General features: G+C 38.2%; 1 gene segment (V, D, J or C); it reads left to right on the top strand.

The window, feature by feature from the left end:
• Positions 1-7,239: 7,239 nt before the first annotated feature.
• On the top strand, positions 7,240-9,710 carry LOC115439255 (Ig kappa-b4 chain C region-like; the record flags this gene model as incomplete). The annotated part of the segment is given in 3 exon segments: positions 7,240-7,287; positions 7,582-7,687; positions 9,187-9,710. Coding segments are annotated over 3 exon segments (480 nt in total), but the record flags the coding sequence as incomplete, so codon positions are not given.
• Positions 9,711-17,017: the final 7,307 nt, after the last annotated feature.

Genomic DNA, 17,017 nt, shown 5'->3' on the forward strand with positions numbered 1-17,017 from the left:
GCTTTTGATGAGGAGGATTTCTGTGTGTTGTGTTGTGATGAAGGACAGCTGTCAGTCATCCACAGTTCCAGTGTCAGGACTATAAACTCTCCCAGAGCACTGGAGCATGGTGCTGCTGATGCAAAGTCACTGTATGGAAATCAGGACTCACTCCAACAGGTACTCTGATTACTCTAAAGGGATCAATACATTTACACTGGATTGATTAAGAATGTGTCAGGGATAAGATTAATGTTTTTGTCTCTGAATGTTTCTTGTGTAAATGTCTGTTTTAGTTCTTTTTTCAGCTGCACAGTTCAATTCACAAACATTTACAAATGGAATAAATGTGGAACTAAATCTATATTTGTACTGATTGTTGTGTTTGTGTTGTGATTCATTTAGTCCTGATGCTGCTGTGTTTTACAGATTCACACTGACTTTGTTGAGTTTGTTGTTTTCAGAGTCACAGAGCCGTGTCTTTACACTCAGAGGTTTTTGTACGACGACTCAACCACTTTGTATCACTGTGGTGGACGTTCGGTGGAGGAACCAGACTGGAGGTTGGAAGTAAGTGCAAAATTCAACTAATTTCAATCATTTATCAGCAATATTTATTATCTTACATTGAATTTTTTTTATCTTTTTTTATAATGACTGTAAATCAACTTTAAATGTTGGTGAACAGTAGGTGTTTGGTAACAGTTAAATATGTGAAATGACTCATTACTGTAGTTGTTGGTGTCAAGACAGTAAAATAATTGATAGTTTAGATTAAAGCTGAGACTTGAGGACTTGTAGTTTTAGTTTGATCAGTCACAGAGCCGTGTCTCTACACTCAGAGGTTGTTGTTGGACTCAGTTTGTATCACTGTGGTGGACTTTTGCTGGAGGAACCAGACTGGATGTTGAAGGAAGTTTATGCACAAATTCTAAGGATCAAAACTTAAGGCTTTGTATTTATTTATTGTTGTTGTTTTTTTTTCCAATGGATAAAAGGTGTTTTTTCAATGTGTAAAACTTTTCAGGTTGTATTTTATTCCTTGTCGTCGTCCTCAGTGCAGCTTTCCTAAACATTTCTTTCCATATCTATGTCTCACTGATGTTTAAACTGATGTAAATGAGAAGAGTTCAGACTTTAGTCCAAGTTTTACATCAGTTCATTGTCATGTTCCACCGTAAACATATTAGTTTATCAAATCAGTGACATGAAAAAAACTAAACTAAATCTACAAACAGATGCATAAATTGAAAAATGTCTCAATATCTTCTCATTGTGTCAGTTACAGTTTGTAGTTTATGTTGGAACGAATATGAATGAATATTAGACATTTTCCATCATATACAGTCTGTCTTTGTTTCTAATACAGACGTTACCTATGGCCTTGAGTTTGATCTGTTTTTATCGTCATATTTCTCGTGAACAAATGAGACAAATATGTGATGTTTAAAACTCCGCTCAGATTTTGTCCAAGACTAAACTTGTATTAATTTTCAGAGGTTATTTGGTTTTATATTTAACAGTTTATCATCAGGTTGTGTCAGTGATAAAAGAACTGAATCACTGTTTTCTTTATGTTGGTTTCAATTTAAATAGGTTTGAATGAATGTTAATGACAATACAGATGATTCTGATTTCATCAGTGACTTTCTCAAACAGTTGAAAGAACACAGCACAGACTTGGTTGAACATGTTCTTTCAGTGCACTTTGCTGTATTTCAGCTCATATGAGGACTGTTTGTGCTGATTTCCAAGTTGAGTTTGTTTCCAGGAAGTGAAACCATGTGTGAGTGAGTGACTGGTGGAGCAGAAAAACCATCTGACACCAAGTCCTGAAAGGAGAAAATCCCCTCTCACATAGTCACTGTGTCCAAGTATGGGATGTGTGATTGACAGCTGTGTGGTCCCCGTCCTCTAAGCTGATCGGTGTCTCCTAGGTGATGTCCGTCCCACCCTGACGGTGCTGCCCCCCTCCAGAGAGGAGCTGCAGCAGGGGAAGGCCACGCTCATGTGCCTGGCCAACAAGGGCTTCCCCTCAGACTGGAGTCTGTCCTGGAAGGTGAACGACGGCAGCAGCATCAGCAGCAGCTGGGAGGAGAGCAGGAGCCCCGCGGTGCTGCAGAAGGACGGCCACTACAGCTGGAGCAGCACCCTGAGGCTCCCTGCAGACCAGTGGAGGAAGGTGAACTCTGTGACCTGTGAGGCCACCCAGGGCTCCCAGTCTGCACTCTCACACACACTGAGGACACACCAGTGTTCCCAGTACTGAGCCCACTCACTGGGGATCACCTACTGCTCTGACTCTGCTCATCAGCTCACTCTGTCTCTCCAACTCTCTGGCTTTGTGTCATTTCAACACTTTGAACAGCAAACATTTTCAGGCTTCTCTCACTGCTGCAATATTGGTTCAGTGTTTGACCACAAATAAACGTCTGTACATCAAACCTGCTGTTTTTCTCTTCATTGTTATGTCATGATTTATTCACTTTGTGCTGATTTTGTCCAATAAAGAGTCAAATTAGAGCGAGTTCATGGATTGTTCTCTTTCGTTTACTGTTGGATAATTTTATGGTATTTTTTCCATTTACATAATGACTCTTTGTTGTAAAGTGTGTCATCGTGGTCACAGAAGATTTATACAAATAAATTTTAATTTTATTCATCCATACATTAAACATTTCAATACAAAACATCATGTGAGTGTGGCGTACAACTCACTAGCCGTGAACCTCGGAGTTCTTCTTATGTGACACGTATCAGTAAACAAAAGGGTCTGGAATCCAACTTTTCTGTTTGCAATCTTTACTTAAAATTTAGATTAATACAAACAAAAGATGAATATCCAAATTAAATTATGTGATGGTCAAAAGACTGTGATGCTACAGGTGTCAGACTTCCGGTTCTGCTCCTTTTTCTTTATATATTTATAATCTTCGCAGCCAAGAGGATTGGATCACGCAATTATATCAAGACTTATACTATTATTACTCAACATTCATATAATATACATAAATTATTAATGATAAATTAAACCTAAATATAAATATTAGTTTTTCACTAAAACACAAAAAAAGGCTCTAACACATCAAGTGGATTATTAGTAATTATTCTTAATCAGTCATGTTTCTTTTTTTTTTTTTCTCAGAATATACATAAGATTTCCCAAAATATAAAGTAGAAGTCCTTTAAACATAGTTTAGGAATATGGAATAAGAGTAATCATAATAATAATAATAATAATAATAATAATAATAATAATAATAATAATAATAATACATTTAATTTGTATAGTGCTTTTCATACAACTCAAAGACACTTTACATGCAGCAGACAAAAACAGAAACAGACATTAAAAACAGATTAAAAGCAGGTGCAAAAGGCAGGTATACGAATATAAAACAGTTGGATATTAAACATTACGATTAAATATTAAAAGAAATCTTAAATAAATGAGTTTTTAAAAGGGATTTAAAGGTGTTGAGGTTGGAGCAGTGTCAGAGAGGAGGTAGGAGGGAGTTCCAGAGGGTTGGAGCTGCGATGGAGAAAGCTTTGTCCCCCCAGGATCGGTGCTTGGTTTTTAATGGTGGGGTGAGGAGGATCAGAGGGTGTGGGAGGGGATATGGGGCTGAAGTAGGCTGATAAGGAAGGGGTGGGCCTGGTGCTGGAGGGCTTTGTGGGTGAGGAGGAGGATCTTGAATGTTATTCTGTGTTTGACAGGGAGCCAGTGGAGGTGTTGGAGGACGGGGGTGATGTGTTCATGTGATCAGGTGTGGGTTAGGAGACGAGCGGTGGAGTTCTGAATGAGCTGGAGTTTATTAAGGAGTTTTGAGGGTAAATCATAGAGGAGGCTATTGCAATAGTCGAGTCTGGAGGTGATGAATGTGTGAATTAGTGTTTCAGCTGCAGGGAGGGAGAGAGATGGACGAAGACAGGCTATGTTTTAGAGGTGAAAGAAGGAAGTTTTTGTGACCTGTTTGATGTGCTGTTAAAAAGTGAGGTTGGTGTTGAAGATGATTCTGAGGTTACGGGTCTGGGAAGAGGGAGTCAGGGATGAATTGTCAATGGTGAGATGTAAGTGGTGAACGGACTGGGTAAGGGTTCTGGAGCCGATGATCAGGAGGTCAGATTTATCACAGTTGAGTTTGAGGTAGCTGGCTTGCATCCAGGGTTTTATTTCAGAGAGGCAGTGTGACAGGGTAGAGAGGGTGGAGGAGGTGATGGATTCGGAGGAGATGTAAAGCTGAACGTCATCAGCATAACAATGGAATTTGAGTCCATGACGACTAATGATATTACCAAGGGGAAGGATGCAGAGGATGAAAAGAAGGGGGCCAAACACCAAACCTTGGGGGACACCCTGTGGCAGGGGAGCAGTGGAGGAGGAGTGGTTATTTATGTGGATGAATTGTTGTCGGTTTGAGAGGTAGGATTTGATCCAGGTGAGTGCTGAGCCAGTGATATGGAGTGTGTTTTCTAGAGGGGAGAGGAGGATGGAGTGGTGGATGGTGTCAAGGGCAGCAATGAGGTCCAGGAGGATAAGGATGGTTATGTGGCCAGAGTCAGCGAAGAGGAGAAGGTCATTGGATATTTTGAGGAGAGCTCTTTCAGTGCTGAGTTTGGAACGAAAACCGGATTGAAATGTTTCAAAGAGATTATTGGAGGTGAGGTGGGTTCGGAGCTGGGAAGAGACGGCACGCTCGAGTAGTTTGGAGAGCAAGGGGAGGTTGGAGATGGGGCGGAAGTTGGAAGGAATGTCAGGGTGGAGTCCAGGTTTCTTAAGAATGCGAGTGATGACGGCTAGTTTGAGGGTGTCGGGGACTGATCTGGAGCAGAGAGAGGAGTTGATAATGGAAGTGATGAGTGGGGAAAGGACAAGAAGGCAGGTTTTAACAAGCTCAGATGGGATGGGGTCCAGGGTGAAGGTCGGTGTTTTCATGCTGTTCATAAACTGGGAAACTTGAGCATGAGAGATGGGAGGGAACTGAGATAGTGGCTGAGCAGTGGAGGGAGGGGGGACACAGGGGGGAGGTGGGGCAGGGGGCACGGGTGTGGAGGCTGTTGTAGATGGTGTCAATTTTAGATTGAAAAAATGACAGGAACGTTTGGCATTTGTGGGATGTGAATGTTGAGGTAATATTGTCATGGGGTTTCAGCAGGGAGTTGATGGTGGAGAAGAGTGTCTTGGGGTTATTGGAGCCTGAGTGGATGATGTGTGAGTAGTAGTTTGACCAGGCAGAACTGAGTGCATGTCTGTAGTTTTGGATGTGGTGTTTGTAGATTTGCAGATGAACTGTGAGTCCGGTTTTCCTGTAGAGTCGTTCGAGTCGACGTTTCTGTGTTTTCATCTGGTGAAGTGCAGGGGTGTACCAAGGGGCAGAGTGTGTGAATGAGAGAGTTTTGGTTTTGTTGGGGGCAAGTAGGTCCAGACAGGAGGAGAGGGTGTTGTAGTGAATGACAAGATCAGATGGATTTTCAGATGGTGGTGGGGGAAATGAGGCTAGGCTGTGGCAGAGTGCAGTGGTGAGAGCTGAAGGAGTGATGGATTTTGTGTTATGGAAGGTTATGGTATGTTTTAGTTTGGGGGGGGGGGGGGGTGAGAATGCTTATGTCCATTTTGATTAACAGGTGATCAGAGATGTGACGGTTATGGTATGATGGTGGTGATATCTGTATATCAGTGGAGCAGACCAAGTCCAGTGTGGCCACAGTTGTGTGTAGGGAAGTGAATGTGTTGAGTGAAGTTGAAACACTGCAGGATGTCAAGAAAGTCGTTGGCCTGTGTGCAGCTGGGATTGTCGATATGGATGTTAAAATCACCAAGAAGGAGGATGGATGTAGATATGGCACATAGCTGTGTAAGAAAGTCAGAGAGGTCAGTGAGGAAATCTGGGTTTGATTTGGGTGGGCGATAAATGACAGCAGTAATCAGAGGGGTGGGGCCAGGGAGTTTGTATGTAACATGTTCAAATGAGGAGACTGCTGGGGGGAGACAGTGGTGATTTTAATGTCCTTTCTATGGATTGTGAGTAGACGATCATCAGCATAAACTGACATAACATGATTTTATTTTTTGATAACACTAAAAATATTACACTTTTGTGTCAAAGAACTCAATCATAAAGACAAGTAAAAGAAATGCAAAAAAACTCAAGAAATTATATTCAATAACCATGCAAAGTTTGCTGAAAACACAGGAAACTCTTAAAAAAAAAACAATTGGGGTTGAATATTTTTTGTCAGAATTTATATAATATTGACAAAAAACAAACGTCAAAAACTTCAAATGTTTTATAAATCTGGAAGAAAGAGTAGAAGATCGTCAGCATAATGTGATATAAATATTTTCATCTTTAATAAAATTGGAAATTGTTACATTTTCTGTTGAAAAAATACGATAAAAACACATAAAAAGAAGTAAAAACAATAAAATAAATTGGATTCAATGATAATGGAAGGATTGAATCATGAATAAAGAAGTTTTTGATGCTTAGTTTGTGATTTAAAACTGTCCAAACAATGAAAATAAAGTGTTAAATATAGTGATTTATCCCAGTTATGGATTGGATAGTGTTGTTACCATCTAGTGTTTTAGTTTCAGTGCAGCTGTGGATCAGATCAGTTCCTCTGCAGCTGAAGGAGGTTTTTGTATGACGGTTTTTCACTGTGTGAACACATACTGACTGTTTATATAGTGTTCACTCTGACAGTAATAAACTGCTGCATCTTCAGCCTGAACATCACTGATGGTCAGAGTGAAATGAGAGTTTGATCCACTGCCTGAAAAACGACTGGAAATCCCTGATTGTCGACTGGTGGCCCAGTAAATGAGAAGTTTAGGAGTTTCTCCATCTCTCTGTTGGTACCAGTGCAAATAATGGTTGTTGCTCCAAACATAAACATCCTGACTGGTGGTACATGTGATGGTGGCGGAGGCTCCCAGATCAGAGCTCACTGCTCCAGGCTGAGTCACTGTGACCTGGCCTCTGGACTCTGAGGATACAGAGACACAAACATAAAGCAGCGTCATGGTTTTGTCTTCTTCATCTCAGAGGGACGGATGTTCATAGAGGAGAGGAGTTGGATTGTCTGGACTTTACCTGTGAAGCAGCAGCAGAGGAGAGTCCAGATGAGGACGGAGACCAAAGTCATGCTTTTGATGAGGAGGATTTCTGTGTGTTGTGTTGTGATGAAGGACAGCTGTCAGTCATCCACAGTTCCAGTGTCAGGACTATAAACTCTCCCAGAGCACTGGAGCATGGTGCTGCTGATGCAAAGTCACTGTATGGAAATCAGAACTCACTCCAACAGGTACTCTGATTACTCTACATGGATCAATACATTTACACTGGATTGATTAGAAATGTGTCAGGGATAAGATTAAAAAGATTAATGTTTTTTGTCTCCGAATGTTTCTCGTGTAAATGTCTGTTTTAGTTCTTTTTTCATCTGCACAGTTCATTTCACAAACATTTAAAAATGGAATAAATGTGGAACTAAATCTGTATTTGTATTGATTGTTGTGTTTGTGTTGTGATTCATTTTGTCCTGATGCTGCTGTGTTTTACAGATTCTCACTGACTTTTTTGAGTTTGTTGTTTTCAGAGTCACAGAGCCGTGTCTTTACACTCAGAGGTTTTTGTACGACGACTCAACCACTTTGTATCACTGTGGTACACGTTCGGTGGAGGAACCAGACTGGAGGTTGGAAGTAAGTGCAAAATTCAACTAATTTCATTCATTATCGGCAATATTTATTATCTTGGAATGAATTTTTTATCTTTTTTCTTTTTGACTGTATATCATCTTTAAATGTTAGTGAACAGTAGGTGTTTGGTAACAGTTAGAAATATGTGAAATGACTCATTACTGTAGTTGTTGGTGTAAAGACAGTAACATAATTGATAGTTTAGATTTAAGCTGAGACTTGAGGACTTGTAGTTTTAGTTTGATCAGTCACAGAGCCGTGTCTCTACACTCAGAGGTTGTTGTTGGACTCAGTTTGTATCACTGTGGTGGACTTTTGGTGGAGGAACCAGACTGGATGTTGAAGGAAGTTTATGCACAAATTCTAAGGATCACAACTTAAGGCTTTGTATTTATTTATTGTTGTTGTTTTTTCCAATGGATAAAAGGTGCTTTTTCAATGTGTAAAACTTTTCAGGTTGTATTTTATTCCTTGTTGTCGTCCTCAGTGCAGCTTTCCTAAACATTTCTTTCCATATCTATGTCTCACTGATGTTTAAACTGATGTAAATGAGAAGAGTTCAGACTTTAGCCCAAGTTTTACATCAGTTCATTGTCATGTTCCACCATAAACATATTAGTTTATCACATCAGTGACATTAAAAAAACTCAACTAAATCTACAAACAGATGCATAAATTGAAAAATGTCTCAGTATCTTCTCATTGTGTCAGTTACAGTTTGTAGTTTATGTTGGAATCATTTACAGTGATTTGCACAGTGATAATTGAAATCGACATGAAGATGTGATTGTCGTCAGTTATTTATGTCGCTGTTTGTTCTTAACTCAGTCATGCGTCTGTTTGTGTTGGACAGTAAATATGTTGACAACGTTGAACAGAACCATGAATATTAGACATTTTCCATCATATACAGTCTGTCTTTGTTTCTAATACAGACGTTACCTATGGCCTTGAGTTTGATCTGTTTTTATCGTCATATTTCTCGTGAACAAATGAGACAAATATGTGATGTTTAAAACTCAGCTCAGATTTTGTCCAAGACTAAACTTGTATTAATTTTCAGAGGTTATTTGGTTTTACATTTAACAGTTTATCATCAGGTTGTGTCAGTGATAAAAGAACTGAATCACTGTTTTCTTTATGTTGGTTTCAATATAAATAGGTTTGAATGAATGTTAATGACAATCCAGATGATTCTGATTTCATCAGTGACTTTCTCAAACAGTTGAAAGAACACAGCACAGACTTATTGAACATGTTCTTTCAGTGCACTTTGCTGTATTTCAGCTCATATGAGGACTGTTTGTGCTGGTTTCCAAGTTGAGTTTGTTTCCAGGAAGTGAAACCATGTGTGAGTGAGTGACTGGTGGAGCAGAAAAACCATCTGACACCAAGTCCTGAAAGGAGAAAATCCCCTCTCACATAGTCACTGTGTCCAAGTATGGGATGTGTGATTGACAGCTGTGTGGTCCCCGTCCTCTAAGCTGATCGGTGTCTCCTAGGTGATGTCCGTCCCACCCTGACGGTGCTGCCCCCCTCCAGAGAGGAGCTGCAGCAGGGGAAGGCCACGCTCATGTGTCTGGCCAACAAGGGCTTCCCCTCAGACTGGAGTCTGTCCTGGAAGGTGAACGGCGGCAGCAGCAGCAGCTGGGAGGAGAGCAGGAGCCCCGCGGTGCTGCAGAAGGACGGCCACTACAGCTGGAGCAGCACCCTGAGGCTCCCTGCAGACCAGTGGAGGAAGGTGGGCTCTGTGACCTGTGAGGCCACCCAGGGCTCCCAGTCTGCACTCTCACACACACTGAGGACACACCAGTGTTCCCAGTACTGAGCCCACTCACTGGGGATCACCTACTGCTCTGACTCTGCTCATCAGCTCACTCTGTCTCTCCAACTCTCTGGCTTTGTGTCATTTCAACACTTTGAACAGCAAACATTTTCAGGCTTCTCTCACTGCTGCAATATTGGTTCAGTGTTTGACCACAAATAAACGTCTGTACATCAAACCTGCTGTTTTTCTGTTGATTGTTATGTCGTGTTTTATTCACTTTGTGCTGATTTTGTCCAATAAAGAGTCAAATTAGAGAGAGTTCATGGATTGTTCTTCTTCTGTTCATGTTGGATAATTTTATAGTATTTGTTCCATTAACATGATGATTCTTTGTTGTAAAGTGTGTCATCATGGTCATAGAAGATTTATACATAAAAATTTTAATTTTATTCATCAATACATTAAACATTTCAATTCAAAACATCAACTGTATCATTAGTAATTGTTCTTAGCCAAGTTTCAATATTTTTTTTTCTCAGAATATCCATAAGATTTCCCAAAAAATAAAGTAAAAGTCCTTTAAACATATTTTAGGAATCTGGAATAAGAGTAGACTACCATCAACATAAACTGATACAACATGATTTTATTTTTTAAAGGGTCAAATTAATCAGAATTCATGGATTGTTCGTATTTTGTTAATGCTGGACAAAGTAACACGATGTCTTCCAATTACATAATGACTCTTTGTAAAGTGTTCTAATTTGGTCATTGTAGATGAATTTTAAAAAAAAACATCATTATATTCATCAATAAAGGAATTGGATTTGTTTGAAAATGATTTGTTCCAATTACATAATGAATGCTTTTTGTAAAGTTTTGTATTGCAATCTCTGAAGGCTTGCAAATAAATATTTTTCTTCTATTCATCAATATTTTAAGCATTTCAATAGAAAACATAAAGTCTATCTTTAAAACTTTTTCTTTAACAATCATGGTTCAATGGTTTTTCTCAAAATTTGTATAAAATACATTACAAATACCTTAAACATAAATTTCAAAATTTGGAATGAAGGGTAGAATATCATCAGTATAAAGTGATATAATATATTTGTCATCTTCATACAGCTGGAAATATTTACTTTATGTAGTGAAGAACATGACCATAAAGATAAATGAAAACAATCTGTTCATTGTTATGTCGTGTTTTATTCACTTTGTGCTGATTTTGTCCAATAAAGGGTCAAATTACACACAGTTCATAAATTTTTCTTGTTCTGTTTATGTTGGATAATTGAATAGGATTTGTTCCAATTACATAATTATTTCTTGCTGTGAAGTATTCCATCATGGTCATTGCAGAATCATTGAAAAAAAAAAATTCTAATCCAATCCAATCCAACTTGATTTCTAAAGCACTTTAAAACAACCGCAGTGAACCAAAGTGCTGTACAGAAGAATTAATAATAATCAAAACATTTAATCTTTAAACAGACAACACTGAGTATATCTTTAATAAGTATTCTTACACAATCATCTTTCAGTATTTTCTTTTCTCAGAATGTACTGAAGATTTAAAAAAAAAAATAATAAAGTAGAAATCCCTCAAACACATCTTAGGACTCTGGAATAAGAGTAGAATATCATCAGCATGAAGTAATTTCACATCATTTTCATCTTTGACAACACGAGAAATATTTAATGTTTGTGTTGAAGAAGTCAGTCATACAGACAAGTAAAAAGAAATGAAAATAATCAAAGAAATCATGTTCAAATATCCTGCAAAGACTTCTGGAAATATAGGAAACTGTAATTTTCCTTAAACAGTTGGAATTTAATATTTTTGTCAGAATAAAGATCATGTTTACAAAAAATAAATGACAAATACTTTAAACATTTTATAAATCTGGAATAAAGAGTAGATTATCATCAGTATAAAGTGATATAATTTTCATCTTTAAGAAATCTGGAAATATTTACTTTTTGTGTTGAAAAACCTGAACATAAAAACAAATAGAAAGAAGTAAAAACAATCAAAGAAATCAATTTTAATAATTATGAAAGGATTGAATCACTAATGTGACATTTTTTGATGCTCAGCTCATGATTGAAAACTGTGTAAAAAAAAAAAAAAGATATTAAAGTGTTAAATATTATGATTTATCCCAGTTATGGATTGGATAGTGTTGTTACCATCTAGTATTTTAGTTTCAGTGCAGCTGTGGATCAGATCAGTTCCTCTGCAGCTGAAGGAGGTTTTTGTACGACGGTTTTTCACTGTGTGAACACCCAGATGCTGTTGATATAGTGTTCACTCTGACAGTAATAAACTGCTGCATCTTCAGCCTGAACATCACTGATGGTCAGAGTGAAATGAGAGTTTGATCCACTGCCTGAAAAACGATTGGAAATCCCTGATTCTCGACTGGTGGCATAGTAAATGAGAAGTTTAGGAGTTTCTCCATCTCTCTGTTGGTACCAGGATAGAAGATGTTTGCTGTTATAAACATAAACATCCTGACTGGTGGTACATGTGATGGTGGCGGAGGCTCCCAGATCAGAGCTCACTGCTCCAGGCTGAGTCACAGTGACCTGGCCTCTGGACTCTGAGGATACAGAGACACAAACATAAAGCAGCGTCATGGTTTTGTCTTCTTCATCTCAGAGGGACGGATGTTCATAGAGGAGAGGAGTTGGATTGTCTGGACTTTACCTGTGAAGCAGCAGCAGAGGAGAGTCCAGATGAGGACGGAGACCAAAGTCATGCTTTTGATGAGGAGGATTTCTGTGTGTTGTGTTGTGATGAAGGACAGCTGTCAGTCATCCACAGTTCCAGTGTCAGGACTATAAACTCTCCCAGAGCACTGGAGCATGGTGCTGCTGATGCAAAGTCACTGTATGGAAATCAGGACTCACTCCAACAGGTACTCTGATTACTCTACATCAGTGATTCTCAGCTAACACTCCGTGAGCCACATTCGGCCCCCAGAGCTTTCTGTCCAACCCACAGAATATTACTGAACTCTGGAATAGCTCAATGAGGAGGAAAAATTATGTTTTTATTAGGTAAATAAAACAAATGCCCTCTGAAAAGTAACTTGTGCTGTCGCGTGCCTTCAATCAAACATGATTATAAAGTTGTTGCTCTCATTCAGCATTTCTTTCATTGTTTCACGTGGTCATTTTATCAATTGTTTTTTTTTTCTGCCTTGGCTTTTTTCCCATTCAACAGCCTAATTGCAACATCTCAATCACAGCCGTGAATATAACAGAGAAGAGCATGGTAAGTGCTGACCTTGTACATCAGTGAATAGATACGAATGAAAAATACAAGAGACAGGCCTCAGTTATTAGAAATGTTTGTCTATCATCGAATTAAAACAGGCTGTTGTTCAATAAATGAAAAATAAATAAAGCAAATCCAAACAAACCACACTGACATACTCATGTTTGGTTAAAGGAAGAAGTTACATTTCCCCTCTGACACGATTTTTTTATTTTTATCATCAGACTCAACAGCTGTTAGACTCATGCACAGTCAGTCCTCCAAAGACTGGTTCCACAGTTGGTTTCTTTCATGAATTTTTGAGAACGAAGCTTCACAGGTGTATGTGGATCCAAACATGGTGAGCAGATACATGGCCAGTGTCTTCAGTGTGTAAATTGGGTAAATGTTCATTGTTAAGGGTTAGTGATTTTTGATTCTGTGATTAGCTGTGTCATTTGTGATTCTGTTGTGTTTTTGTGTTTTTTTTTTTTTTTGTTCTCTTCTGTGTGTGGGTGTGTGTTCTCTGTCTTTCCCTCCTAACAGATAGTGGTTAATGGAGGATGAGCTGAAGGTGTGGTACTGGTCTGCTGGCTGCTGCTGATTGGTTCCTCAGAGATGAGCCGGGAAATTTAAAGCAGGGTCACCCTACCTCCTAGAAAACTCCTCTCTTCCATCCTCCTCATTTGTGACCAGCCTTCTGTAATTTTTGTTGGAGGGTTTTGTAAAGTCAGATGCAAAAAAAGGGAATCTTTTTCTTTAAGTTTTATCCTGTTGTTCTGTTAGGAGTATAGGTAAGATTGATGTATTTTGGTTTCCTTGTGTTTGTAGGTCAGCATAGTGCATTTGGAGTATGATTCTCTTTGTTATGTTTGTTACTTTGATTCCCTACATGATTTAATTTTCTTTTTTTGGAAATAAATATCTTAAATTGCAGTTGCGTGATTGCTGGTCATTTGTTTGTTTTAGCTTGTTGCTGTTTGTTAAGGGACATGGAGGGAGGGGAATCTCACACCATGTTGCATCTCGGAAACCCCTAGACCGAGCATAACATCATATTTACCCAAGAATAACTGAGCTATTGCACATCCTATAGTGACATCATCTAGGCGGTTTGTTTTTCTTTTGTTTGTTGTGGAGCTGTTTTTTTTCCTTTTTTTTTGTTTCTGTTTTTTGGGTTTACTTAGTTATTCTTTTCTCTGTTGTTGTTGTTGTTGTTGTTGTTGTTGTTGTTGTTGTTGTTGTTGTTGTTGTTGTTGTTGTTGTTGTTGTTGTTGGTGGTGGTGGTGGTATTATTATTGTTATTGTAATTGTTTTGTATTGTGTGCTGTTGTTGATGTTTGGTTTTTGTGTTGTTGTTGTGTTGAGTGTATGTACATCCTTTTTGTTGAGTGAGTTGTGAGAAATTGTGTTGCTTTGTTTTTATGTTATTAATGACCCCAGGAAGAGGAGCTGCTGTGGTGTGCAGCAGCTAATGGGGATCAAACTAACTAAGAAACTAATAAACTCTTGGGGACAAACCACCCAAAAGGCGCTCCAGCTTTCAGCACCATGGACAGCAGCCTTCATGTCACCGGTGGAATATCCTCCTCGTCCACAGGCAAAGACAAACTGACATGGATTTGGTTTGTGTGCCAGTATATTTGACAGGTGGTCATAGACCACTGCATTCATCTACACAATACAGATGTTAGGGCCACTGGCCTGTAGTCCTTCAGGTCCTTCACAGTAGTCCTTCTGCAGGATTGGGATTATGGTGGATTCACACACTGTTCATCAACACCAAGGGTGTGGAGGGGGGACTAGGAGGTCAACAGGTCCACATGCTTGGTGTGCTGTGGTCATTGAACCGGGTGAAGAAACTGTTTAGCTGCACTGAAAAGTGGACTCAAAGGGCTTCAGAGTCTGTACAAATACAACATCCTGTTCACTGAGCCTGGGCTGAAGTAAAAAGAACAACATGATTACAGTCCTGGACAAAAGCCTTGTCGCATAAATACACAATACTGAAAATATCTAATAACTCGACTGCTGATTATGTAATAAAAATCAGCAATGACTCAAAATAATTCCAAAGAACTAGACATTCTTACATGTCAGAAAACTGAAATTTAAAAAATGTTTTAAATATTTACAGCTTATTAACCCTTTCATGCATGAATTATGAGAACCTTAACCAACATTTATTTCCTGAGTATTTTTATTCGTCTAAAGGCATGAAAAAAACAATGCGATTAAAAATTTTCTCATGAACCTATTTTTCATGGAGTTCCAAAAATGTCAGTGTGACACCATGCGTTTAATTTTTGAAGCAAAGAAACATGGATTTACTGATATATCATGTGAAAATAATGAAATAAAAACCTTTTTAATGCTGCTAATCTGCTGTTTTCTCACATTTTAACATACTCTAATACTAGTTATTACTCACTTAATGGAAATAATATGCAAAAAAAAAAAAAACTTTTTGTAAAAAAAAAAAAAAAAAAGATTAATTGCAGTTTAGTAACAATAACAAGCATTTTTTTGTTTTTTTTAGTTTAGTTTATTTTGAATATGCAACAAGACAAAGTAATCTTTCTTAGTGTTTAGAAATAAAACAGGTAGTAAGAGGTCATGAAAGAAAACAAAAAAAAAACATACATGTAAATGACTTCATTTGCACATTCGAAAAGGAGTGGGAGGAAGTGTAATTTATTTAATCCCATCCCTTCAACACTCAAACATGTTACTGCAGATCCGGTTTATCTAGAACAGCAAAGTTACAGTAATGGTATGACTTACAGTGGATGGGATGATGCATCAGTGTCCACTGTGTCGGCTGATATGGAACTAAAAAAAAAAAAAAAAATCCATACATATAAAAGAGAAGAGCTTTGAATAACTGTCCACTGCAGTGACCACTATGCATGAAAGGGTTAAAGATTCACAGTTCAAGTGCAATAACTCTGTTAGTGGCCGGTTGATAGGTTTATTATTTCAGATTGTTTCTTCTTTCCTTTTTTTTTTGTTTATTTTTGGTTTCTGTTGGATTTTCTTTCCATTTTGTTTTATTGTTGCCACACCCCCTTTTGGGATATAATGAGGCTGATTGCCACACACCTGTTTTGCCACATGTATTTGGGTTGCCACACAGAGCAGAGCAGGACTGTGCTGAACAAAAATGAGGTGAGCAAAGAGAACATTTGAGTTTGATACATTATTTTTGAACAAATATCAAGCTTGATACTCATGTGGAATGGGTTGTTTTTTGTTGTTAAAGCACAGTTTGGTTCGCATACCTGTTATACATGGGATGAGTGAGGAGTTTGCGCCCTTGGTAGGCGGAGCAAGGTATGTGTTAATTGTAGTGGCATGTTTGTTCTTTTGTTTGTTTTTTGTTGTTTGAAATGTGTGTATTAAATTACAATTATGAGTAATATGTCTTGTTTGTAATGTATGTGCTTTTAAAGAAAATGTAACTAAGTAAATTTTGTAAAATAACTTATGTAAAAATGTTTGTGTTTTAGTTTCACGATGCATCATGATGAAATAAAGATTTGCACCAGTCGAACTCTATGCCATTTCATTGATGCCAAGGGCTGCTACAAACTCTCCTGACAACATGCCAAGATCGGCCCAGAGGCCAAAGTGATAATCATGAAGAGCTTGAAGTCCAGGGTTCCTGATGAAATAGCATTTAGATTGATTAGAATTTGTGTCAAAACTTTTATCCTCCTAGAAATTGATTTGTTCATCATTATCAAGCAATAAACATTGATAAAATCTATGAAATTTCATTTTGGTTGAATATAAATAAAGTGCAGATGTTTAACACCATTATGAGTTCTTAATGACTCCAATTAGTCAATTAGCAGTCAAGTTATTATCTGTTATAAATATGATGGGCACATGTGATAAGACTTTGGTTCAAGACTGTAACCTTCAAGTGACCAAGTGGATTCATTTATGAACAGTCGTATAATTCTGTGTTATTGGACACTAAATGTCAAAGTGTGAAAACTGTGCAGATGTTTCAACAGTATTTTATCATGTGAACTATTGTGTGTATTAGTGCTTGTTCATACACTGTGTTCATTGAACTGGATCAGATCAGTTCCTCTGCAGCTGAAGGAGGTTTTTGTATGACGGTTTTTCACTGTGTGAACACATCCTGACTGTTGATATAGTGATAACTCTGACAGTAATAAACTGCTGCATCTTCAGCCTGAACATCACTGATGGTCAGAGTGAAATGAGAGTTTGATCCACTGCCTGAAAAACGACTGGAAATCCCTGATTCTCGAGTGGTGGCATAGTA

The sequence above is a fragment of the Sphaeramia orbicularis genome, chromosome 19 (genome assembly GCF_902148855.1).
Source record: "Sphaeramia orbicularis chromosome 19, fSphaOr1.1, whole genome shotgun sequence".
NCBI classification, from domain to species: Eukaryota; Metazoa; Chordata; class Actinopteri; order Kurtiformes; family Apogonidae; genus Sphaeramia; species Sphaeramia orbicularis.